The 27,062-nt window shown below is 43.4% G+C and overlaps 1 protein-coding gene and 1 pseudogene across 1 annotated transcript in view; one reads left to right on the top strand and one right to left on the bottom strand.

The window, feature by feature from the left end:
* OXSR1 (oxidative stress responsive kinase 1) overlaps positions 1 to 26,007 on the top strand; it is a 98,582-nt gene extending 72,575 nt beyond the window's left edge. The window contains exons 11-18 of the mRNA XM_004708579.2: positions 8,475 to 8,597; positions 15,517 to 15,549; positions 18,206 to 18,352; positions 19,341 to 19,405; positions 21,790 to 21,842; positions 23,677 to 23,745; positions 24,307 to 24,371; positions 24,789 to 26,007. Of these exons, the coding sequence (XP_004708636.1) occupies positions 8,475 to 8,597; positions 15,517 to 15,549; positions 18,206 to 18,352; positions 19,341 to 19,405; positions 21,790 to 21,842; positions 23,677 to 23,745; positions 24,307 to 24,371; positions 24,789 to 24,863 (630 nt within the window). The 3' untranslated portion in view covers positions 24,864 to 26,007. The remainder of the gene's footprint in view (positions 1 to 8,474; positions 8,598 to 15,516; positions 15,550 to 18,205; positions 18,353 to 19,340; positions 19,406 to 21,789; positions 21,843 to 23,676; positions 23,746 to 24,306; positions 24,372 to 24,788) is intronic.
* Positions 2,254 to 4,409, bottom strand: LOC105979133 (annotated as a pseudogene).
* Positions 26,008 to 27,062: the final 1,055 nt, after the last annotated feature.

The raw sequence follows: 27,062 nt of genomic DNA on the forward strand, positions 1-27,062 counted from the left end.
CAATTTATAAACTATCAAGGGCTCATGAGGGAGGGAGGAGAAAAATTAGGCCCTAATGTCGGGGGTTTAAGTGGTGAGAAAATGTTTTGAGAATGATGAGGGCAATCAATGAATGTACAAATGCGCTTTACACAATTGATGTGTGTATGGATTGTCATAAGAGTTGTATGAGCCCCTAATAAAATGATTTTAAGTATATATATGTATGTATAAATATATATATATGTAAATATAATTTTAAAAAAATAAGAGGAGAAAAAAGACAAGAGACAAAAGGAACAAACAGGGGAAATATGATGGAAACACAAAGAAGGAAGACAGCCATGTATAGACTTAAAGACATTGGAGTTACGCTGTCAAAAACCAAGAAAGACCTTTGGCTACCAGAAGCTAGAAGAGACAAGGAAGGCTCTTCCCTAGAATCTTGAAGAGCACGACTCTGCTGATAGCCTACCTCCAGGCTTCTGCCCTCCAGAACTATAGGAGAATTTGTCTTTTGTTTTGAGTCATCTGGCTTGTGGCACACGTACTGCTCGCTATCTGACATCTGCTTGTGCATTGTGCATTGATGGTGTCTGTCTGGCAGGAGCAAACCCCCGGGTACAAGGCTAGAGTAACACCCACTATGACAGTTAAGGTTATGTATCAGTGACTAGACCATGGTATATAGCGGTTTGACAGTTATGCAGTGATGTGATTTTGCACTTATATAATGATGTGGTCATCCTCCATTGGGGGATGCAGTGTGGCTACTCTCAATTTCCTCATAATGCCAATTCTTTTTCAAAATGACTCAGTATTTGAAATCTTAAAGAGGAGTTGGTGTAATTTGTAACACCGGTCTTTATTTTTTTAATCATTTTATTGGGGCTCATGCAATTCTTATCACAATCCATATATACATCCATTGTGTCAAGCACATATGTACATTTGTTGCCATCATCATTCTCAAAACATTTGCCTTCTACTTGAGCCCTTAATATCGGTTCCTCGTTTTACCCTCACCTCCCTACTCCCCCCTCCCTCATGAATTCTTCATAATTCATAAAATATTATTTTGTCATATGTTACACTATCCAACGTCTCCCCCCGCCCTCTTCTCTGTCCATCTCCAAAGGAGGAGGCAATACTTAGATTCTTATCATCGGTTCCCCTTTCCACCCCACCCTCCCTCCATCCTCCAAGCATCGCCACTCTCACCACTGGTCCTGAAGGGGTCCTCTGTCCTGGATTCCTTGTGCTTCCACTTGCTATGTGTACCAAAGTACATCGTCTAGTCTAGTCAGATTTGTAAGGTAGAATTGGGATCATGATGTGGGGGCGGGGAGGGGGAGCATTTAAGAACTAGAGGAAAGTTATATGTTTCATCGTTGCTGCCCTGCACCCTGACTGACTCATTTCCTCCCCTCAACCCTTCAGTAAGGGGGTGTCCAGTTGTCTACCGATGGGCTTTGAGTCTCCGCTCTGCACTCACCCTCATTTACAATGATAAGATTTTTTGTTCTTTGATGCCTGATCCTTGATCCCTTCGACACCTCGTGGTCACACAGGCTGGTGTGCTTCTTCCATGTGGGCTTTGTTGCTTTTGAGCTAGATGGCCACTTGTTTATCTTCAAGCCATTAAGACCCCAGACGCTGTATCTTTTTTTTTTTTCCTCCAGATTTTATTTACAGCTTTATTGGCAAAAAGAGGAACAAATTTAAGTTTAACACAAGATATCACAACTGACCTTATCAGATCAAGGGTCCATCTCAAATGTTCATCTAATTGTCCAAAGAGGACACAACACTGGCTCTGCATACGCAATTCCCTTTATGAAGTACAGTGCTCATATTTTAGGCAACCTCTTTTATAAGATATAAATAGAAAGGAAATGAAATCACTCAACGGCACTAAAAGAAAGATGTTTTATATTTAGATTTCTCTTGTTCCTGGTAACGCATGCCCAATGAAAACCAAAAGTTGGAAAAGCAGTTACACTTCCTACTTGAGTGGACAGTTAAACCATCAATTATTTTCTGAATTGACCATTATATTTCAATTTATCACGAACTACTCTGAACTTACTATGAGATGTAGTCAAAGTCAGGAGAGGAGACATAAGGAGAACATTCCTGTTTTGGGAGAGGGTTAGTCCTCCACAACCAGTATGGTAAATAAACATTCTGTTGAAGCATTCTAGGTGAAAAATTGATGTAGTCCTTTTGAACTCATGCTGAGCGGATTTCATTTGTTCATGAACTCGTTTGGTGTCATTCATCTAAATCAAGTGTGTCTATTATTCTAGTTCATGCAAATCTTCTCCAGTGAAAAGATTTTCATCCACAGGAGCAGCATCAATAGCTCCGTTTTCCTGTGCCTCTCCTTCCTTATCCTCGTCCAAGTCACTTCTTTCCCCACTTTCTGCCCTGCCTCCGGACGCTTCACTTATTTTGTTTTCATCCTTTTCTGAAGTGTATGTGCTGAATCTTTCAACACTGGCTACGGTAATACCGGTCATCTACAGCTCTTGGAATGTACAAGCTTAAATCTATGTCATTTACGTTCACAGAATCATCAACCTCATCACCGCCTATTCCCTGGGTGTAACAGGTATCATCTGCTTCTTCATCATCATCATCAACAAGTTCAGGACGAAATTCAAACACCTCACGACCACTGATCACTAGTGCTTTCCCTGCTTTGAAGTCTGCTTTTCTTCTTTCCATATCTTGCTCAAGTTTATCAATCTTTTCTTGTCTTTTCCTTTTTTTTATGCAAGGAAAGATTCTAGGGTGATTTTGGTAACATTTGGACCTAGGGCAGAACACTCTCTTTCAATGAGATATTCTAATGAAAGTTCATCTTCTTTCTCTTCTTTCTTTTTATCTTTTTTCAACACAAATCCCGGGGGAAGTGCATGACGATACTTACACATATCACCCCCGCTCCAGGGCCTACCCCAAACCAGCCATACTTGTTGTTTTCCATAGCTTCAAGGAAATGCTTGCACGCTATTTGAGTTTTTGTTTTTTTCTTTTCTACCTCACCATGCTTCTTGTTCACCACTCCTTCCAGTTTTTCTCATCAATTTTCCATGGTATCTTTTTCTAGTTCTTCATCTCTTGCATCAATGTAAACACTTCGCTTTTCACATTTTCTCTCCAGAATCAAGTCATGAGAAAATTAGACTTCTCCCCTTTCGTGCACTGTCCTTGCTTGAAGAATGCACGTCCCACAGATGTGGGGTCTGCTCCTTTCCTTACTTTTTGAGCAGCAACTACAGGTTTGAATAGTTCATTGAGCTCCTGTAATTCTTTCTTCTTGTCATCTTTCTTCAGTTTCTTTTCAGCTTCTCTTTGTGCTACCTGATGTGGATTTTGTTGACCAAATTTAACTTGATGAGTAACAGCCTTGATAAACTTCTGTTGCTTTGCTCCTTTCTGATTCTTTAGACCAAAAGTTTTGTCTTCGATGTTCTTTTCTTTCTTCTGCTCCGCTTTTTTGCTGCCGCCAGCTGCACCATTTCTTGAGGGGCATTGCGGAGGCAGGTGGCACCAGCCAGAGTTAAGCGCAGCTGGACACCGTCAAGGCCTCCGGCCCCGCGGCAGGAGTAGTAGCCGGCGCTGTATCTTTTGATAGCTGGGCACCATCAGCTTTCTCCAACACATTTGCCTATGCTTATGTTTGTCTTCAGTGATCATATTGGGAAGGTTGGCACCCACTGATAGGATTTTTTGTTCTTTGATGTCTGATAACTGGTCCCTTCTACACCTTGTGGTCAGACAGGCTGGTGTGCTTCTTCCATGTGGGCTTTGTTGCTTCTCAGGTAGATGGCCGCTTGTTTATCCTGAAGCCTTTAAGACCCCAGACGCTATATCTTTTGATAGCCGGCACCATCAGCTTTCTTCACATTTGTGCACACATTTTTCTTCAGCGATCGTGTCGGGAACATGTGCATCATGGAATGCCAATTTGATAGAACAACGTGTTCTTGCATTGAGTAAGTACTTGAGTGGAGGCCCAATGTCCATCTACTGCCTTAATACTAAACCTTTAAAATATGCACATAGATCTATTTACGCCAGTCCTAAGAAAACTATGTGGGTTTTGGTCCTAGCGAGTGGGATACTGCTGTGATGAAAACCTGAAAATGCTAACAAGACTTTCAAATTGAGTAATGGGAAGAGGCTGGAAGACTTTTGAGTTGTCCAGTAGAAAATTCCTGCGTAACCTGTTTTCATTACCTAGAACTGTTTTAGCAGAATTACAGATAGGTAGCTTTAACAAGCAGAAACGTGCTTTCTCACAGTTTAGGAGTCTGCATTCAGGACACCAGCCCCAGGGGAAAGCTCTTCTCTCGGTGTATTGGCTCTGGAGGAGGATCCTTATCTCTTCACCTTTTGTTTCCTGGCTTGGAGATCTCCATGTGTCTTGGCATTGATCTGACTCATTCCACTCTTTGCCTACTTGAATCTTTTATATCTCAAAAGAGCTTGACTGCACTAATTCTGCCTCATAAACATTAGAAAGACTACCCATTGTAAACCATAGGCATGGAGGCTTGAGTACATAGTACATATTTTGGGGACCATAATTCAGTAATAATGTTACCTTAAACAAATAATTAGTAGAAATATGAGCACTGGCCCCCAGAAGAATTTATTTCAGAGGACAGCACTGAATCTGCAGCTCCCAGAGAGGGACATGTATGATGGGAGCAAATGAATGGGGAGGAAGAGAGAGTGGAGCACATCCTGGCCCACCAAGCCTTGAGGACGATATTCCCGCTCAGAGCAGCCAGTCCACAGAGAAGACCACATGGCCGGCCCCAGTATGAGACATGACGCCCCTCACTGACATATCCCTACAGGGGACAACACTGGAGACACAGTTGGGAATTGTGCCCAATCTTATCCCACCACACCAAGGCAAAATACTAAGGGGGTGCAACAGAACAGCAAGGGAATGGTGTGGCAAGGTCCCCAGGGAATACTAAAACTAGACTTTGGGGCCAGGTCAGGGTGCCCCAACAGACTAGACTGGAAAACACTCCTAAAGGCCAACAAATAGTCCTTGAACTAATCACAAGCTTTTCTTTCTTGTTGTGTTTTGTTTTGTTTTTTTGTCATTGGTTTGTTGTTGTTTTGTTGTATATTGTTGCTTGGTTTTGCTCTGTCTTGTTTTTGTGTATGTTATCTCCACAGTTCTGTCTAAATAAGATACCTGAATGAACAATCTGGAGGAGAAAACAACGGGACTGACAGTTCCGGGGGGACATTGGAGAGGGGGTGAAGGTAGTGGTGTTAACAAACCCAGCGACAAGTGAACAGCAAGTGATCCAAATCGGTGGTGAGGAGGGTGGAGGAGGCCTGGTAGGGCGTGATCAAGGGTAATGTAACCAAGAGGAATTACTGAAACCCAAATGGAGTCTGAGCATGATAGTGGTACAAGAGGAAAGTAAAAGGAAATAGAGGAAAGAGCTAGGAGGCAAAGGGCATTTATAGAGGTATAAATAAAGGCATATAAATATATTTATACATGTGGATGGGGAAATAGATCTATTGCATATATTTATAGGTTTAGTATTCAGGTAGGAGATGGACATTGGGCCTCCACTCAAGTACTCCCTCAATGCAAGAAAACTTCATTGTATTAAACTGGCATTCTATGATACTCACCTTCCCGACACAACCACTGAAGACAAAGTGGGTGAATAAGCAAATGTGGTGAATAAAGCTGATAGAGGCGGTTCTCAAAAGATATAGCGTCTGGGGTCTTAAAGGCTTAAAGGTAAAAAAGCAGCCATCTAGCTCAGAAGCAACAAAGCCCACATGGAAGAAGCACACCAGCCTGTGTGCTCACGAGGTGCCCAAGGGATCAGTTATCAGGCATCAAAGGACAAAATATCCTATCATTGTGTGCTCACCATCCTGATACGATCGCTGAAGACAAATGGGTGCATAGGCAAATGTGGCGAAGAAAGCTGATGGTGCTCAGCTATCAAAAGATAGCAGCACCTGGTATCTTAAAGGCTTGAAGGTAAACAAGCGACCATCTAGGTCAGAAGTAACAAAGCCCACATGGAAGAACCACACCAGCCGGTGCGATCACGAGGTGTCGAAGGGATCAGGCATCATCATAACAAAACAATCATAGTGAATGAGGGGTGGCATGTGGAATGGAGACCCAAAGCCTATTTGTAGGCCAATGGACATCCCTTTACAGTTGAGATGTAGCAATGATGAAACTTACAACTTTCATCTAGTTCCTAAGTGCTTTCCCCCAACCCCCAACCCACTATCATGATCCCAATTCTACCTTACAAATCTGGCTAGAGCACAGGATGTACACTGGTACAGATAGAAACTGGAAACAGGGAATTCAGGGTAGATGATCCCTTCAGGACCAGTGGTGTGCATGGCGATACTGGGGGGGTAGAGGGATGGTGGGTTGGAAAGGGGGAACCGATTTCAAGAATCTACATATTGCCTCCTCTCTGGGGAACAGACAACAGAAAATTGGGTGAAGGGAAACGTCAGACAGGGCAAGATATGACACAATAATTTATAAATTATCAAGGGTTCATGAGGGAGGGAGGGCAAAAAATAAGGGAGCTGATACCAGGGCCTTAGGTGGAGAGCAAATGTTTTGAGAATGATGAGGGCAGTGAATGTACAAATGTGCTTTACACAATTGATGTATGTATGGATTGTGATAAGAATTGTATGAGCCCCTGATAAAATGATTTTAAATAAAAGAAAGATAAGCACTGGAATTGCTTATGATTGACCCTTATTAGGAAATGATGAGCATGTCATTGGACAGACACTAAAGTAAACCTTATGCTGGAATGGCCAGGGCTGAGGGCTGCAGAAGCAGACCTGTACTGTGTGCTAGATTATGGGCTATGTGCAAAAGCTTTTCATTGCCAAGAGGGAACTGAATAATTGTTTTTTAACTTGAAAAGGAGGCTAAATCAATTTGGAGGCCTGTGCTATATAATATCAGAGAATTTAGCTCAATTGTGATTTACTGGTTTATGGAAATTATAATTTCTAAGCTATGAACTTAAATATTTAACTGAGAAAAATATTTTTTAATGTTGAAGGCACAGTTTAATTTCTCCTTATTGCTTAAAGTTAGAGAAAAAAAATAGGTAAATTCAGGAAGGAAGTATTAAGCAAAAGGGAGCTAGGACTTGAAGCTCAGGAAAACACCCAGCCTGCCCCCACTGTGGAGACTGAGGAGAGCTTGCTCTGGACCACCTTCAATGTGTGGCTGGACCACCACGTGGTAAAGAGAGTCGGTGTGTGCCTTACAGATCCAGTCCGCCATCTCAGCAAAAATGCCATCTAAAGGGGACAGGGGGCACCTATTGTTCACCTCCAGAATGTCTGCCTGGTTGATTTTCGTAATGTCTGTCCTAACTGACAATTCCTATCTGTTCCTACAGCATTCCCTGTTTCCCTTTCCTTCTTCGTCCACGGTTGTCTTCAACTCATTGACCATGCTTAAGACGAATGATGTAATTTTTCCTCTATTTGAGTGTCTTCAGCAATGATTTCTGTCAAAATTATTGGTTTGTGGTGGACAAGCCATGATTTTTGTTTCTTTGTATTCTTTTTAATTTTTAGTTTTTGGGAACCTGTCATTTTTTAATATTATTATGTGTGGGATCAGATTCTCCCCCACCAGGCTTTGCTGATTTTTGCTTGTTAAAGATTGTGGATATTCATTTGTTTAGTGATTTTCCTGAACTATATTTACAAAATTGGTCTTCTTTTTTTCTATGTGGCCACTGATATTTCTGTTATCTCTCCAGTTAGCCAGGTATCTGACAATGGTTTCCTTCAAAGCTTTGTTGCGGTAGAAAAAAAAGTTCTCTTTTTAAAATCTTCCCACAAACGATGCTGGGGAAAGCTGCGAAAGCACAAGAGGGCCTAAAACACGTCAGATATGTACACTAGTTTTCAGGGCACTATCAGCTGACCAAAACACACCCGCTCAGCTTTGGAAGGAGAAGGCCCTAGCTGTTCATCCTGGCACCAGCGACCCCAGTCATGCTGGTTACTCTCTCACCCCCAGCTGCTGTGGAACTGCAGAGGAGGGATGGGCAATGCTGTCTGGTTTGTGCTTGCCACTCTCCTACCAAAGATCAGCAGTCTTTCCCTGCGTCGAGCTAAGCCTCGCAGTTTTCAAAGTGCAGTCCGGTTTCAGAGTTGTGAAATAGTTGGCTCGATGTAGATTGCGGAGAGTCATTGAAGGGTTTCTCCGATTGCTAGTGCTGAGGTGTGCAGAGACAGTGACTGCAAAAAGACAGCCAGAGCAATGGTGGCCAAAGGGCAGTGAGAGTGGGTGGATCTGAGTCTGGGAAAGCTTACTTGTGGGCCTTAATTGTCCGCTTGATTCTTTTCAAAGGAGAAGACAAAAATGATGACTGAGTATCCTATTTGGGGAAGGTCGAACATTCACATGTGTTTTCCCTGAGCAGGTACGGAGAGTCCCGGGTTCCAGTGGCCGCCTTCATAAAACAGAAGATGGTGGCTGGGAGTGGAGTGATGACGAATTTGATGAAGAAAGTGAGGAAGGAAAAGCAGCAATTTCACAACTAAGAGTAAGTTTTGTAAATGTACTTTAGCTAGAGCTTTGCCTTTGTCAGAAGCCTTAGTAATAACAGATGCTGTGCTCTGTGGTTCTTGCTCGGCTTAGGCAGCTACAATGTGAAGCATGCAGGTGCCCATGATGGGCACTGATTCTCTGTGGAAAATTGAACTGAGAGATCTGTTTGATAGTTTTATATCGATAGATATCATTGCAAAGGCCCAGAGGGAACTCTGGTTAATGCCATTCCAGTGGAGGGACTGACTCCTAGGGCACCTTTGCTGCCATTTTTGCTGAGACTTGACTCCGCAAGGAATAGAGTGTTTGAGATGAAACATAAGTATACCGGTTGGGATTAATGGCCAGTTATATATTGCACTAATTATACATTTTATTAGTGTGGAAATCATCAAACCATAACTCTAATATCATACACAAGTCAAGGTTTGCTGAAGATAATTAAAACAGTTGCAGAAATACATTGACATAGGACTGCTAGAAATTCAAGCCATATCCAGAAGAGGCCATGTAAAGAGGACTATTGTTACTGGTGTCAGATCTTGACCAAAAGCAGAGAATGCCAAAAAGATGCATACCGATGTTTTATTTGCTGTGACTGTGTGGATCATAGCAAATTGTGGATGACATTCTGAAGAGCGGGAATTCCAAAACAGTTAATGGAGCCCCTACAGAACCTGCATCTAGACCAAGAGGCAGTTGGAACAGAGCAAAGTGATCAGGATCGGTGTGCTTCAAAGTTACGTCCTTTCACTGTGCGTATTCCTTCTGGGTGCTGAGCAATGGAATCGGAAACGGGAACCTCTGAAGAAGAAGAAGACGGCCTCGCGGCTGGAGGCAGATTCATTGACAGCTTGTGCTGTGCAGTGACACAAGTGTGGCTTGCTGAAAACAAAGAGGACTTAAAAGCCTTTATTGATGAAGATCAGTGACGACAGCCTTCAGTGTGGATTACACCTCAACACAAAAGAGACAGAAATCCTCTCCGTACCTCAGTAAGCAGCGTGATGATAAATGGGGAAACGGTGGAAGTTATTAAGGATTTCATAGTGACAACTTGGATCCATAATCAAGGTTGTGGAAGCAGTAGTTAAGAAATTGAATGATGTATTCTCCTGAAATTGGTAGAAAGCAAAGAAGTCGGAAAAGGAGCCTTGGCAGCACAGTGGATGGCCCTTCGTGCTGCCACCTGTAGGGCAGCCGATTGAGCCCACCTGCTGCTCTGCAGGAGAAAGGTGAAGTTTTTATTCCTGTAGAGTCCCATCCTTGAAACCCAAAAGTGCAGTTCTACTCTGCCCTACAGAATCGCTATGAGTCATGCATTGACTGGATGGTAGTGAGTTAGGTATTTGGTTTGGACCCAAGCCCATAGTATTTTCAATCCTCTCATTTTCATGCAAAAGGTGTACAATGAGTAAGGAAGACCAAAGAAAAATTGATATCTTTGAATTAAAGATGACTGAAAATATGCTATGGGCTACCAGAAAAACAAGCAAATCTGTGATTGAAGAAATACAGGCAGAATGTTCCCTGCATGCAAGGATGGTGATATGTCACCTCACATGCTCTGGGGATGTTATCAGAGGGACCAGACTCCAGAGAAGGACATCATGCCTGGGGAAGTGCAGGGTCAGCCAAAAAGAAGAAGGCCCTCCATGAAATGAATGGGCCTGGGGGTTGCAGCGCTGGGCGCAGCAGTGCAACAGTTGTGAGGGGGGACCCGGCCGTGTTTCATTCTCTTGTCTATGGGGTTGCTGTGAATGTGAGCCGACTCAGGAGCCCCTAATTACAATAACATGAATTGCCTAAAAAAAGATGAATGAATTTGGAAGAGTAGCAATAGGAACTTCGCCTCTGGTGTCTGTGAGGCTTCTGAGGAGTAGTGTTTAATGGCTGTGCCCTGGGTATGTGCGTGAGAGAGAAGTATTAGTTTCAGCCAGAAGCAGTAATTTTCATTGGGCTTACTTTCATTCTTGCCTAAAATGAATGCCTCTTGCTGATTGTCAGGACTTGTTCCAAGTGTAGAAGTGCCTGATTCCATCAGAACCTCATCTGCTCAGGTGGCTGTATGGGGAGTAGGGGCTCTGGTTGAATCTCTCCCTCTGTTGAGGGTCCTTTCCGGTGGGAGCTCGCCCATCTGTGTGCTCGTCAGCATTGAGTACTTGATGACTTGGTCGTGATAAAGCAGATGAGATCTTTGATTCTGGTCCTTTTAAAGAGCTGAGTTTGTAACGGTTTGGCCAGGAACGCTTGGCTAAAATTTATTGAGCTCTAAACTTTGAAAAGCTCTTTAGAAGATAACGAATACAGAGTCATAAAATATGTATTTTAATTCATTTTTCTTTACTTCTTCCTGTGTCTTCTCCACTAATTAATATGATAACCCTGTAATTCTGTCTTCCTATGAAAGAAACGATGAGTCTATATTTTCTCTGGCCAACAAATAATATTTGGAAAAATAAGTGATACCCTTTTCATGTCTGATCATTTCTAAAAATATATATGAGATTTTGAAAATAGTAGAACTAGCTATGACTTTTTCAAAACGCAATCAATAGACGGGTCTTTAAATAGTACAGAGTGTTATACCTCACTCACAGAATAAGTAACGTTCTAGTATTTTTGATATATCCATTTTTGAAATGACAAATTCTTTTCTTAAAAGTGCATATGTTAAAGCAAAGCTTAATTATGACTGTATCATGACCATGGAGTGCAGAAATAGTTCAGTATCAGAAAATCTGTTGTGTGGGCCTCGTGGAGAAAAAAGATCTCATTACTTCCATGGATGATGAGAAAGCCTTTGACAAAACTCAGTACCTATCTTTGTAGTAAGTAGCATTCTGTACGTCTAGATTTGCACCTGGATCTAATTGTTATCCTGTGGGAGGTTCATTTAATATTTTTGCTGGTGCAGGTTTATTTAAGGTTTTATTATGTCTGCAATGTTTCCATTTCATCTTTGTTTTTAAAAGACATGTTTGTTGAATGGAAGTGTATTTTGACTGGCCTTTTCTTTCAGTATTTTGATACTGTTCCGTTGTCTTGCTTCAATTACATCTTCTCATCTCCATACTTGCTTTTAAGATTTTTTTCTTTATTAATGACTTTGGGAAATTTGGTTAAGATGTGTGCAGAAATTTTTGTCCCTCACTTCTCTTTGGGACTCTAGTGACATGTGTATCAGTCCACTGGACTATCACTCATTCTCCACCGTTAAAACATATTTCAAAAAATCCTTTGTCTTTTTTCTCTTTCCATATTTTCAGTTACCAGCTAGCCTTTAAGTTTATTAATCTTCTTTATCCATTGTGCGGCTAATCCCATCCTCTTTACACTCATCTAAGAGAGATCATTCTTGATAAGTTTGATTTGGGGATGCTTTTGTTTGTTTGTTTGTTGCATCTTCCTTATCTCTACATAACTTTCAGAACATATATAATGCTTTTAAAATGTCCTTTTCTGCTCATTCTGACATCCATTCCACTGCTGGAAATGTTGCATCTTAAAAGTAGAGTAAATTTTGATGACATAAATGGCGTAAAGCAATGTTTCCCAAAGTGGGCAGTACCTTCCCCCGGGGACCACTGGACCAATATTGGGTAGGGAGTGAGACAGGGCCTGCAAAGCAGATACCTACACTTGATCCTGGGTTATAGGCTACAGTGTGGAAGTTTGTAATTACCAGTAACTCACTGAGTAGTTTTTGGTTTGTTTGTGGTTTTTTGGGGGAGGGGGTTGTTTTCTGAAAAGGAGGGGTAGGCAAGTAAGTTTGAGAGCCTCTGGTGTAAAGCTTTCAGGACCTTCTTTTGTTGGTGTAGCATGACGTAAGCGAGAACACAGCTGCACACATTCACTGATCATCAGAATTTACGATAGGAGAGGCATGACTATAGGAAAATTGGAAGCCATCAAAAATTAACTGAAATCCAAATTTAGATATCATTCTATAGCCTGTGTCCCAAAGTATGCTTGAAAAGCTAGTGGCCTATTTGTCGATAAATTTTCTCAAAAAGAAAAACAAATGAGATGCACAAAGATCGGTATCTTTGGCATTCAAAATTATTTAAAAGCCTACTGCCATGGAGTTGATTCTGATTCATAGTAACCCCGCATAGGGTTACTGGGACTCTGTAAAACTTTATAGGAGCAGACAGCCTCATGTTTTCTTCCTAGGAGTTCCTGCTGGGTTTGAACCTCCTGCCTTGCAATTAGCATTCCAGTGCTTACTGGACAATGCCACTGCACCTCCTTACCTTTCCTTGGCACGGTAAGCTGAAATAGATGGTCGTGGCTGTTTTGGATCCTTTTGGTTGACTATACCAGGAATGACAGATTGAAGAGGAATAGTATTGTGTTCACGATTAGAAGGAACAATTCAGGATTTGTCCTGAAGTACAATATTGTCAGTGATAGGCTAATATCCACACACCTACACGGAAGACCAGTTATAAAACCACCATTATCCAAACTTAACTTACCGACCAGTAATGCAAACGATGAAGAAATTAAAGATATTTACCGACTTCTGTAGTCTGAGGTTGATCAGACATCACTGGCAACAGGAACGTGAAAGTCAGAAACAAAGAGCATGGCCTGTGGTGGTAGAAGATTGAGGAATCGCGTGAAAGACGTGTCCAGACAAAGAACTTACTCATTGCAATCCATCCAACCCCCGCAGGGTGACTGTGTGTGGACACGGGGATGGAGTCCACTACATCTGTGGGCAGAGTTGACAGATAACAAAACCAGGAGCCCACATGTGCAGCAGACCACCATCAGTTACTGCTGTTCAAGTTCAATGGAAACAAAATCATTAAAATAACTCCACAGGAGCAAAGGGACAATCTTGAGTATAGCCCACCTAAATTGAGAGACCATCTCAAGAACGTATTTGACACATTGAACCAGTAATGGCAGAAGACCAGACAATTTGTTGGAATGACATCATATACGAAGAAAGCACAAGACCATTAAAAAGACAAGAAAGGAAAAACAAAATAGCTATCAGAATAGACCCTGAAACTTGCTCTGGAACATAGAGTAACTAAAGCGACTGGGAGACGTGAACGAAGTAAAACAGCTGAACAGAAGATTTCAAAGGGTTGCTTGAGAAGTAAGTGCAGTAATATAAATAATTTTTGAAATAGTAGTTTGAAGTGAAACCAATAATAAATAGATGCATAATTAAATGTAGTCAAGGGATCCATCTTTTCACTGTAGACTGCCTGGTGTGCACTAGTAAAAATTGAGAGAGCGTTGGATGTGGATGTGGAAAATCATTTTGTAACCCTAATTATAAAGATTGCTAAAACCTCAAGCCTCAAATGAAGAACAGTCTATTAAAATAAATTGGGCACTGGTAGGGAATGATCTTCAAAAATGTTGATGGTCCAGATTAAAGAAATCTAAATAGATTGGGCAATTAACTGAAATCCCTGGTCCTAGGCTGTATCCTGTCCTGGAGGAAAAATAAGTTTCTATAGGATATTATTGGGTCACTTGACAAAGTTAGATTATGCATGGAAGCTTAGCCAAAAGCTTTGTGTCAATGTTAAATTTAATGGAGTGATAACAATAACATGAGGCTATGTAAGAGAATAGCTCTTTTCTTTGGAAATACATACTAATTAATTGAATGATAAAATGTCATAACAAGAAAAATATGAATGAGGGGTGCCACGTACCAAAATGATGAGTAAAATGGATAAAACTAAGTGAATCTGGGTTAAAGATATAGCCAGTGTTCTTTCTTTGTACTATTTTATACTGTTCCTATTCTAGCAATTCTTATTTATGCTTGAAATAACTTTCAAATTTAAAGTTTTGTATGTGTGTTTTTAAAGGGTTAGATATTGTGTTGGTCACTTACGTACTGTCATATATTCACAATTACTGGAACCTTGATCCTCCTTCATAAATTGGTGATGAACACTAAAAAATATTTAAGTAGTTTGAACAAACTCATGATTGACAGAAATGTCATAAATTGATGTTTATTTAGCGGTGTGCCAAGTTTTTTTTCTTTTAAAACTCTAATGTACATAACTACTGATACTAGTGTTAAGATTTACTAAGGAAACGTAGGTGAGATTTTCACGTGGCAGATATTTTTAATTCTTTCGGAATGAGTGCTGATTACACCAGGTGTCTAAAACGTCACCTCGTTGTGTGAATTTCTCTTCTCTAGCTGTTCTTTGGGTTTGGACAAACCCTCACTAATTTCACACTTAATCTCCAAATACCTAACACCAAGAGCGAGGGCTCAACTGAGTCTGTTTTGGCTCAGCTGACCCACAGGATAGTGGCGAGCTGCCCCACAGGGCCCATGAGCTGTCCGCAAGAGCACTTCACTGGGTGTCTGTCCCTGGGAGTTGCTAGGGTGCTATCCTTTGGGTTGGTAGGTGAGCACTTAACTGTGCCTCCTTAGAGCAAAAGGTGGTAGACTTAAAAAGCATTGTTCTTTGATTTTGATTCAAGAGTTTTCTGCATTAAAACTTGGCGTCAGGTTTAAGTTTGGTCATGATTAGTGGGAAGCATTTTACTTTGAAGAATGTGTGAACTCCCTACTGCCCTAGAACTTAGACATTCCCCATAGGTTGCTTATATGAGGGTGTTTCTAAAAGATCATAGAAAAGTCCTTTCTCCGTGACCTTTTGGAAACAGCCTCTTATAACCTAATGCTGTGAATTATTGAGAAGAGAAATGCATTGATGTATTATGGGTCATTTGGATAAGAAATATAATAGGCTTTTCTTTTTCCAGAAGATTTTCAACAGTTACTGGCAAGCTAGTATGTAGGTCGGCATGAGTAGTCGCTGGCTCGCATTTCAGCATGTGTTGCAGATGAGTGAGAACCGACTGCAGGGAACCCAAGCCCCCGCTTAACCTGCTTCCTTTTGTATTTTTTTTAGTCGCCTCGAGTAAAAGAGCCATTAAATTCTGAGGTAAGTAACTGCGATTAGTGAAATCGCATTAAAGTTTGCATGCTTTTGTTTTGTTTGCGATTGTAAGAACGTTATTTTCGTATGAGATTTTACCCCAGTTGAATTTTATCAGAAGCAGCATTTCTGAGTTAGAGTGGGTGCTTTTCCAGCAGGCTGATGCCTTGGCACGCATTTTTAAATTGCTCGAAGGTACAGGAATAGCCCCTTTCCCTTTTGTGCTTTAGGAATTGCTGCTTTGGTTTGGATTGCATGGAGTGGGAAGTAGTTGTTTTGTATTTATCCAGATGTTTCTAGCCCCGGCCCCACCCCTCACTTCTCCTGTCAAATAAACTGTTTCTGTAGTAATTGCGTGCCAGGGATAGGAATCCTAAACACGACTGCCCTTCCTTTCGCTCACTAGCTGAGAATTACCATGTCATATCATGCAGCCTTCCATCTGGCAGCGTTTTCATTTAAGAGCCTGGAATTGGGGTTTAATTTTACACATCTGATGATATCAAACCAATATTATTTTTGCCCCTGGTCTTAAAAGTAAATTTTTTTCACTTATTTTTTTACCACCTAAGACATTTACATATGCAATATTCTGTTACTTAAGACTGAAAATAAGTACTGCAGCTCAGCATATGAACAGGCCTGGACATGAAAAATTATATTACAACTGCTATTAGCTAATATTTCTGACTCTCACCCGCTTGGGGTATGTATGGCCGAATTTCCCTGCCCCTGGATGTTAGACATGGCCATTGAAATGTGAACAGAAGAGATGTGGATGTGTGGCACCTGCAGGAGAAAGCCCTGCAGCCACTTGTCCCTGCCACTGTGACCTGCATCCCGAGTGAGGATGGTCAGGCTGCTCCTGGGCCAGAAACAGACATGAAGGGTGCGCAAGACATAACTTGTTATTTCAACCAACTGAGATTTCGAATTGGTTTTCACTCTCTTAATTTGCCCCATTCCAACTAGTTTTTAATTTTTCAGAGATTTGCACGAGAAGGAATTTCAGATTATCCAGAGCCTTTTGTTTGTCTTCCCCTTGCCTCTTTGCCTAAATATTTACCTCTCTGAAAACGTTCACGTGCTCTAACTCATACTCTCATGCTCATGAGTGACTTTGTTTGGATTTCTTTTCTGTCTTTAGTATAGAGAGATACAGGTGTGCTGATACTGTTAATAGTTATATTAAAATTTGAAAATTAATCTTACAGATTGTCTTCGTTTTCTAAGATTAATAAAATATCACAAATTGTTTGAATTCTAAGAACTGAAATGTATTCTCTCACTGTTCTGGGGTTCATAGCCCCAATTCAGGGTGTCAGCAGGGCCATGTTCTCTCGGAAGACCCTAGGCAAAGGATCTTCTTGTCTCTCCTAGCTTCCGGTAGGCCATGCATTCCTTGGCTTGCAGCTGCAGCACAACTCCTGGTACAAGACCGCCCTCACTATTCCTGTCTCTGTTCCTCTTTTGTAAGGGCACCATTTAGATGGGATTACCCCAGTATGACCTCGTGTTGATTTGTCTTTAGCATCTGTAAAAACCCCATATCCAAGCAAGGTTACAATACCAAACAGATTAACCAGGAATTAACTTCTAACTATCTTTTGGGGGGCACTAATATCAGCTAGTTAACAACAAACCATTTGCCAGTTGGCTCCCACTGATGACCCGGCTTTTGTGTCAGAGTAGAACTGTGCTCCTGAAGGTTCTTAGGCTGATTTTCAGGAGGCCGCTTGACTCGACTTTTCTTCTGCAGCATCTCTTGGTGAACTTGAACCACCAACCAACCTTGTGGTCAGTTATGTTTTTCCATCTTTCAATTTTTGGTTTCCGTGTTGTTTTTCTAAATTACTAACTTACAAATTTTAAATATGTTTAACTTATTTTTGCACAAAGTATTGTGTTTGTTTTAGGCCCTCTCCCCCGCCCCCCCCTTTCATTGTAACTTAGGTGGAGAGTTAAATTTCAGATGGTTCCTATTTATTGTTGAAATGCATTTCAGATGCATTAAAGAGTCATTGATTAATTGCCTTTCTTCAAGAATAATGGAAGGTCCTTAGACCCTGGGCAAAAATGTTTTTTTCCATAGTCTTTTATTGCACACTTAAATCTCTAATTTGAGGGTGCATTTTGGGTGTATTTAATAATGAGTATGGAGCAGTGACTACTCTTTGATCCCAAAAAAGGGAATGGGCTACAGATCTATAGTACATGGCTGATTCTCAAAATGTTGTGAGCTCAAAAAGACTTGGCAAAATAACCTTTTAATTCCATTTTTCCACAAGCTTTTTGAAGCCCTTTCCTATAGTTTTTAACAACTCTGTTTCTATTAACTGCCCAGAAGAAGGCAAATACTGTAGAGAGCAGGACAATGATCCCAGAGCTGGAGGTGGAACAGGAGTAACTGCAAAAGAGCGCAAGGGAAGAATTTTCCGAGAGGGTGGGAGTCATCTGGCATGGGCTGAGACGATGGATACATTTTCTGAAAATCATAGTATCTAAAAATTCGCAACAGATTTATTTGGTGCCTTAAACCATACCTCAAGAAGCAAAAAAATAAACAAGGAGCTGTGCAAGCTCGTCTCCCAGTGAGCCGCTACTTGCTTGTCAGTGCCCTGGTCCTCTCAGGCCGGCATTGACTGGGGTGGGGTTGTTGCAGCTCTTTCCAACAGCGGATCCTGTGGGGACTTTACTCCAAGTTCCAGAACAGATCTCTGCTCATCTACCTCAGCCAGCGGGGCAGACACCTGCACAGCCAACTCAAGTCTCTCTCCCACCCCAAGCAGAGCCAGCAAAAACAACTCAGGTAAATACTTGGAATGGCCACCCTCCTGGGTCAGTGAGGACAGCCACTATTCCACAGTCTACTGTGGGTGCCTTGGTAAGTTTGGGAACAAATTAGAAATTCCATTTTCATTGTTTTACGAGAATCACATGTTATGATACGCAGTTAACAACTGAAACGTTCCAAGCATTCTAATTTTTTCCTGACTTTTACCATTGGTGGCATTTCAGCATTTTTGTCATCTAAGTTTTCCATTTCTGCATACTATATAGGAAAAATTCTTAAGGAAACTGATGGAAAAATCACTTTTGTTTGATAAACTCTAATGTGATGTTTTTGTTTTTGTTTTTTTCCCTGTGGTAAGAAAAGGATTTTAGGGAGGATTAGCTTAGCCCTAAAGAAAACTGTTACTTCAGAATTAGACACATTAACAGGGTAGCTGATTTAGGCCCTACCTTGTGGCACACAGCAGATCTTTAAAAGTTTTTTCTTCTGTTTTGTTTTTATAGTTTGGTTTGTTTTTTGTTATTTTGTTTTGTTTTTTAAAAAAACACAAAAACTCAACTCCCAACAATTTATTTGCAACTCAAAATGGCCCATAAAACAAGGTAGAACTGCCTCTGTGGTTTCTCAGGCTGTAAACCTGTGCAGGAGTAGAAAGCCTGTCTTTCTTGCACAGAGTAGCTGTGGGCTCGAACCACCTCCCTTGCAATTAGTAGCCCAGCATATGTGCACACAGTGCACTACCAGGGTTCCTTCGCCTCTATCCAGATGAAGAAAGGTCTGGAAAGAATACGGTTTAAATGTGCTGCACGCAGGTTTGATTGTGTTCAGCTCAGGCTGGCACAGCCTCTGCCACTGTCTTGGAGGGCACCCTCCCAGCGAGGGGTCCTGGGACCCGGAGAGCCTCCCCGGGAGCTGGTGGGTGATCCTCTGCCATCGACTATCCAGTCCGTCCGTCCATGATGCACGTTTCAGGCAGTGACTTTGTGCTTTTCAACGTTTCTAGACTCTTTCTTCAGGAGCAGTTTTGCAAGAAACCAAGATCCCAATTAGTCTGGTATTGAGATTAAGGTAAGGAGCTCTTTTTGACTTTTGGAGTAGTCCAAATACGTTGTTTTCTTTTTGAAAGTTACTCCTTTTTTGAATAGTCTGGGTGTGGGGGAAGCCGTAGTGGATGATGTATTTTTCTAACATCAGGAGCTGTTTATCCCCAGACATCGGATTACCCTTAAGTGTAGTATGAGGGCCTGGACATCCATAGATTCGGTGACATGCTTTCTGTTAGGTGTTTCTCCACTCGTGGTGGCAGATTTGTCTGTCTTCAGCACACCACTCCTCTCATCGCCATAATTGAGTTTGAAACACCAAGCCATCACATGAAAATTGGGGCTATGGGAAGGTGGAGGAGGACCACATCGGATCGCAAAATGGAACGCTGACTACAGCATTACCTGTCAAGTAACGTCATTAAACACGGCTGCCAGATGTCATCGTTGCCCAACTGCAGGATCATGGACCAACCAAGTTTATACTTTAGCCATCTGACCTTACACCTCAACCCTAGTTACTACCACCCGTACATCTTCAGCATGCAAAACAGTTGAATAGTAGAGTTTTTACTCTTGAGGTGAATGCAAAATGTCACATAACAAGTCCAGCGGTAAGTAAAGAGTAGGCATATAGGGGATTGAGGCAAGTGTATCTTTAGGGGCTCAGCGGTAGCGGGCTTCTCTGACTGTGGCTCCTGGGTGTCATCAGGTCCGACTCCTAGCAGCCGGTGGGGCAGATCGCCCGCCAGCGGGCTCCTGAAGCTGCAGCCTTTACGAGAAAATGACCAGGCTTTTCCTCTGTGGAGCCAGCAGTGTTCTTTCCTACTTTGTTGCTGTTATTGAGACTACACACCGCAGAATATTTGACAGTTTCTACATGTACAGTTGCATCAATTGCATTTGACCACGTGTCCATTTTCACCTTTTTCTGAATTGACCCCTTGATATCTTAAACTCACTGCCCCTAAGTTTATTATCTAACCTTTCATGTTATTTTTGTCAGTTTGAGTCCAGATAGATGGTTTTTCAACTAGCACAAAGCTTATAAGGAGACAGTCTTTACTGGTTAATCTACATGATTGTTTCATTTTGAGAGGACTTCAGTAATGTCCTTGACTCAAGGGTCCATATCTCAGGGTAGTAATTTCAGGGACTCACCCAGCCTCTAGCTCCAGACAATCCAGATTCCAGGAGAATTTGAAATCTTGTTCTCCATCTTCCCCCTTTTGATCAGGATTCTTCCGTAGTATCTTTATAGCATCAGTTAATGGGCATTTGCCATGTGCTGCAGGACGGTGGACATTTGTAAGAGATAGTTTCGTTAACTTCTTCAGAGAGAGGTTTTGTAATGACTTAGGCGCCACACTGTGTTTATGGAATATGAGGCTGGATACTTGCTTTCACAGGTCAAGACTTTGAAGTTAACTGACCCGGTGGGGCGATGGGCACATTAGCCCAGTTTACTCTTGCTGGTACCTCTCCAGGCCTTTGTGGTTGGCATGCCAGCTAAATCAACAAATGTGCGCTGAACATTTCCAACTTAATTTTATTTCAGCTTTAAGATATAGATAGATAAATGCTATTTTGAATTACCTAATCATGCCTTCAGCACAGATTCTGTAGAGCACGCTTAAATATTATGGAAGGATTCCAAGAAAAGCAACAACTAAATGCCTCCCTGATGACCGAGTCTCGTAGGAAGTTGGTCTGCATGTTCTTTGCACAGCTTCAGAGTCGGGCCCAGGTCCTGTTCACGCCGAGGGCGAGCCTGTGGGTGCAAGTGCAGAGAAGAGAGAAGGCAGTGTGGCAGGAAGATCCGGTGGGGCCATCATTTATTTGAAAAGGGTAGTCCTATTTTAAATACAATTTCAGCAGCATCCTCGGGTATATTGTTGGTCAGGCAGACCTAAGTTTTCTTTGTTGCCAAGATATCAGTGATCAGGTACAAATAAAATGTTCTAATCTCACTGCCTTCCACAAAACTCTACAAGGAGCCTGGCTAATCTCAGTGCATGTACAGTCTCAAGACAGTGCACTGTAAACTAGCTCACAGTCACATGTACATGTTTCTGGATTCCTGTGTTAACTCTGCTGCCAGAGCGGGCCCTTCTTTAAGACCTGCCTCCCTGTGCTCAGATTTCCCTTTGACCCAGTCATCTAGTGGCCACGGCATGTTTCTGTGTATCGGTGGGAAGGAGGTGCAGAAGTTGAAAGGGTCAGACGCTTGGATGACCATGTGGAGTCATTTGCTGTAAGCCCTGCAGTGGGAGTTCATTTGATATGATCAGTCAAGTTATATGATTATGGGCACCGAACAGATTTTCACAAGGCATCGTTTTCTTAATATATATTGATAAAGTGCAAAATCAGAGGTTTTTATTGCATCCATTCTATTTTCTTTCTTAGGAATTCCAAGAAAGAACTAAATGATATCCGCTTCGAATTTACTCCTGGGAGAGGTGAGGCATGAGAAACATCGGAGAGAGAGTAACTTCTAATTTGTCCTCTGGTTCTTCAGTAAATAAAAAAATAACACTGTTAAATACTTCAAGACCTGGACAAAGCTAGAGAACATGCTTAGCAAACTCAGTCATTTTGCAAAGATAAATATTTAATATCACCATTCTTAAAAGGGAAAACAACGAAGAAATGTGGCTTATACACCAAGGGACAAGACTGCTGATCTCAAGGAGGCCAGGGACAGGGGTGGGAACGGGGTGAGAGAATGGGTTGGGATGGGCGTGGGAGTGGGGGGGCAAAAAATGGAGGGTTTAACAGGAAAATAACTTGTCCTCTGTGAAGAGTTTTAGATATGTTTGTTTTTAAAGCCCAAAAAATTATCGGTTAAAGGTTTTGGTGAATAAATAAAATAAACTCATTTAGAAAATCTAGTGCACTAGCACACAGTAATGAATATAGTTCATTTATTGTTTGCTGCGGGCCAGGCGTAGTGGTTACCAGTTGGGCTGCAATCAATCCGAAAGGTCAGCAGTTCAAAGCCACTAGCCACTCCTCAGGAGAAAGCCGGCTTTCTGTCCCTGTTAATAGTTACAGCCTTGGAAACTCACAAAGGCAGTTCCACCCTGTGCTATAGGATTGTTTAGAGCCGTCATCAACTCATTGGCAGTGAATTTGGTTTTAGGTTATGGGCCAGGCATTGAAACAAACCAAACCCATTATTCGGGATCACAGCCATCCTGTATAAAGTTTCCAAGGCTGTAAATCTTTAAGGGAACAGACAACCTCATCTTTTGCCCTCAGAGCAGCAACAGTTTACAGTCCAGTGCATATCAGACAGCACCACCAATAAAGCAATGCCTCACTCAAACCTCACAATAGCCCCTAAGGAAAGATTATTGTCCCATTTTAAGGACGATGCAGTCAAGCCTTGGAGAGATGCAAAGTAACTTTCTCAAGGTCACAGAGCTGGAAAGAGGTCAACCCCAGATAGTTGGAGTCCAAAGTTCTTTCTTTTATTGTTGAACTTGGTTATCCTCTGAGATAGTCAATCAGAAACAAAACATATGGTCTCCTCTCCCTCATACTGAAGCTGACCCCTGCCATGCACTCTTCCTGGCCTTGGGCTCCTCCCTGGAATGAGACCTGTTTTATCTCTGGCCTCTGTTACTCACCGGTCTGGTGTGGGGAGTGCCCTGTGCACCGCATGCCCTCGCCCTGCTCCCTCAGTATTGTCAGCAACTAACCCTCAAGGAGAGGACATGGGCACAGAAGTATGTGCGGCCTTTAGAAAGCCCAGCAAAATCCCATTCCAATGGGATTACTTTAAGCCACTGGTCATCGGTGCTGGAATGTGACAGTCTCCCACCAGAATCGGTCTGCATTCTGTTTGAGCAGGTCTGGACCCAGCGCTGACTGAGGCTGGGGATGAATTTAAGTGGGGCTATTTTGCTCAGGTTGTACCACCAGGTAGGAAGAGAAGTCCACCAGGATGAGAAAGAGATGGTTTAGTTATAGCAAAAGCACAACTTGGAGAGTGTTCCCCAAAGGAAGTGCGTGCGGTGTGTTCCCTAAAGCCTGTGTGGGGTCTGGTCCTCTGTTGACCAGCTCTGAGGGAGCTCAGCTCCCTGCCTAGGACTCGTTTCCCATGGAGCTGATACTTGCTGCCTGGTTCCCTGCCCTGTAGCTAAAGCGCTTTGCTGAGGGAAAGCCGGGTGGCTAGGATACACCCTGCCTGCATTCCTTCCTGAGTCTGTGGGTTTAACGGTTCGTCTGGGTCTGGTGGAGCTGTGACATGCATGCACAAGAAATAAAGCCCCTTCTTTCTCCTTGCAGATACAGCAGAGGGTGTCTCTCAGGAACTCATTTCTGCCGGCCTGGTCGATGGAAGGGATTTAGTAATAGGTGAGCACACCGCGTACCCTGCTCCTGCCCCCTGTGCCCTTTGTCCCCGGTGCAAGGACTTCCTCCCCCAGAAAACCAGACCTCACTCCACGGGGTCGCTCTGCTGCCTCTTGGAATGGTTCTTGGGTTCACTGGAATTACGGAGGACTGGGGACAGCGCCTTACCACCACTCACTGTCCCCTCCACCCCACCCCCAAACAAACCAGCAGTAACCTCCTTTCTGGGTTGTGCTCTGTGTTGGCAGAACAAAAACGGGCCACAGGCCATACGTAGTTCTTTAACTCCTGAGGCTCTCTGGTCCGTTAGGAGGCAGATCGTAACTTCCCATCAGGTATCTTTCCTAGATGGATAAAGCATTTTATAGAAAGTTAATTTGACAGTGATTCTCTATTTAAATGGGTTTAAAAGAATTTTTTGGGGGGGGAGTTACCATTTGAATTTTGTACTGCTGCTTTGACTCTACATAGAAGGTTATGGACTACACATAAGCCATTTAAATATGGTTGGAAAGGACTGTAGCTAACTAACCTCTCACTGTTGTTTTCTCTGTGTAATTACAGTGGCAGCTAATTTGCAGAAAATTGTGGAAGAGCCTCAGTCGAATCGATCTGTCACTTTCAAACTGGTATCCATCCTTCATTCCTCCCACCTCCTGCCCTTGACACACACACCCACACACACCCCACACCCAGCATCCCCGAGAGAGCAGCTTCCCTGTTCCCAGAGTCATGAGAATATTGCCAGGCCTGGAAGCCCAGGGCCTACGTCTCCCTTTGAATAGCCTCGCTCTCTTCACCACTGCCACCTCACTCAAGTCCAGGCCCTTGGCTGTGCTCCAGAGATTACTAGTCCGTCTCACTGCAGTGGGGGTCCATCCAGGCTCCCATCCTTTCTAGAAGAGACACCTTCGTCAGCCTCCTGTTGGCATCCCAGGGACCTCTCCACCACAGCCTGCCTTCCCACAGTCTCCACATGAGTTCTGATCACTACCTGAGTTTTGTTCATAAACGCTTCACAGCTTCTCATCTTGTTTGGTTCCCAGGCGTCTGGTGTTGAAGGCTCGGATATTCCTGATGACGGGAAGCTAATTGGATTTGCCCAGCTCAGCATCAGCTAAGCCACAGTCCCAGAAGAGGCAGCCTAAGGAGATTCCACACACACATGTCTCTGTTGCTTCTGTTGGCCTAAGCCCACTACTGCCAAAGAACCCAGCCACCAACCTCCCTGGCTAGCAGCACTAGAGGTCTGTCTTTATGTTCTCCCGTCATCACTGTCCCTCGCTTCCCGACGGAAAGAAAAGTTGGATCGCCGGTAGCCAGCATCCCCTGGAAGAGTTCCGTTAGTAAACTCACTGCCCATGTCCCCTCTCTCCGTCCATCTGAGATGTGGCCTGTGAGCCACAAGACCCCGGAGGGAGACTGTCAGCTCAGTCTTGCCTTGCTCCAACGACAGACCTGGACGGGAAGGAGCAGCTGGTTCGTGTTCTTCATCGGCCTGTTGCCCCACACCACACCTGCTGGGACTCGGGCTGCTTGGGATAGCTCCTGACCAGAGAATTTAATTTAGTGTGACTTTCTTTGTACCTGATGTGAATTCTGGCAACCTTTGTGAGGAAAAAAGCACAGCCTCAGATGGAGGCAGCCAGCGTATACTGTCCTCCTGCTCCTGTCCTTCCTGAGCGTGTTGCTGAGGCTGCCTCAGGTACCCCTCTTCTCCGTTGCTCCCGCCAGGAGGAAAGGGTTGCTCGCCTTAACTTCAGCTGGTGCAAAACATCTGACAGCGGCCACCTTCAGCCTCCACATCATCAGAGAGGACCTGGGGACTGTTTTTAAGGAAGTCATGGAGTAATGACTTCTAAGGGTGAGTTTTCCTAGAGGTGATTTCTGAACAAGAAGAATCACAACTCGTATCATGAGTAGAGTCTTTTCAACTCTTTAAGAATGAGACTGGGAGATACGTCCTCCTCCATCCTCCCACGGAAACGAGTTTGCCTGGCCTCCACGTCATGAGGAGACAACGGGGTGCAGAGCTCGGCTTCCTACAGCAATAAAGGAGGTGCTGCCTCTGTCCTCTCCTGCACTGACCCCGGGGAGGGGGCCACACTGTGTGCGCTGACCCTGGCTCTGGGGAGGGGGAACCACATGTGCCCTGACCTTTAGGGTTGATGAGTAGACAGTGTTCATTTGATTTTCTACAGAAATAATATAAATTATTCTTTAGGTTCAAATAAGAGCACTCTTATGCAATATGTGAATCATCAATGGGGTTGATGTTGTGTTTTGTTTTGTTCGATTCCTGCTGTTTCCTTTGCTTGCTTCCTAGTCTGTCCACCAATCCCTTGCCCACATTTTCAGTGGGAGCAGAGTGGGTGTTCGGTCGGGGCCGATTCTGCGCCCTGATGACCAAGATCGCTGTCTTGGAGTCTCTCTGGAAGCTCACCCCACAACGTGTCCGTCACATTTGACATTCCATCTGAGTCCTGGGCTTTTGCATCTGCCCCAGGAGGGAAGGCATTTGGAGGAAGGGGATGGGTGTCAGGGAGGAAGAGAGGGAATGAGTGTGGGATGGGGGTTGGAGGAAAGTGGATTAGAGGGCCAGGACTGATGAGAGGAAGGCACCTGCTGGTTGGGGGAGTGGGGGTGGAGCCGACCGGCTTGCTGGGAAAGGATTACGTGTTTTGCCCTCCTTTTCTTTTGGGGTGTTGGTGAGGGGCCAGAAAGGTGAGGTGGGAATGAGGTAGGGAGCAGAGGTGATACCCTCTTTGGCATCACCTTAAAGTATGCTTTGTTTTTGCTTTCCAACAAACCCGTCTTTATGAATCCAAAGCTTGGTGGCCTCACTCTAGTTTAGCGTTCTATGTGGAGAAAGGCCCCGGGCGTGTTCTCCAGCTTGGCCTTCACGTGGCGCTGCATCGGGACAGGCACCACAGTAGACACGGGCTGGGGCTGTCTCTCCTTTTCAGCTCTTTGTTGTGGGGCCAGGAATGAGGAGAGGCACGGGAAGCCCCGACAGTGTTTCTTTCTGTGCATGATACGTCGTAGACCCCTTTGCTGGCTGGTACAGTCGTGCTGAGAAAATCAGTGCCAGAGACTGCCTGGGTCGGGGACAACAGGTGATACCACGAGCAGCCCCACCCTTTCCTTTTCCGGAGTGGGAGGCCAGTGGGCACCGCTGTCTCTAGGTCCCCGGGGTGGGGACTGAGTATAGCGCAAGGTCACATGTGCCAATGCTGTTTGTGACAATGTGGTCTTCCCAAATGACTAGTGGATTTGTTTGGGTTTTTGCTTAAGTTCTAAACCAAATCCTAGAGCCAGCT

This window comes from Echinops telfairi, unplaced genomic scaffold, assembly GCF_000313985.2.
Source record: "Echinops telfairi isolate 266 unplaced genomic scaffold, ASM31398v2 ScPeMD7_4225;HRSCAF=4972, whole genome shotgun sequence".
Classification (NCBI taxonomy): domain Eukaryota; kingdom Metazoa; phylum Chordata; class Mammalia; order Afrosoricida; family Tenrecidae; genus Echinops; species Echinops telfairi.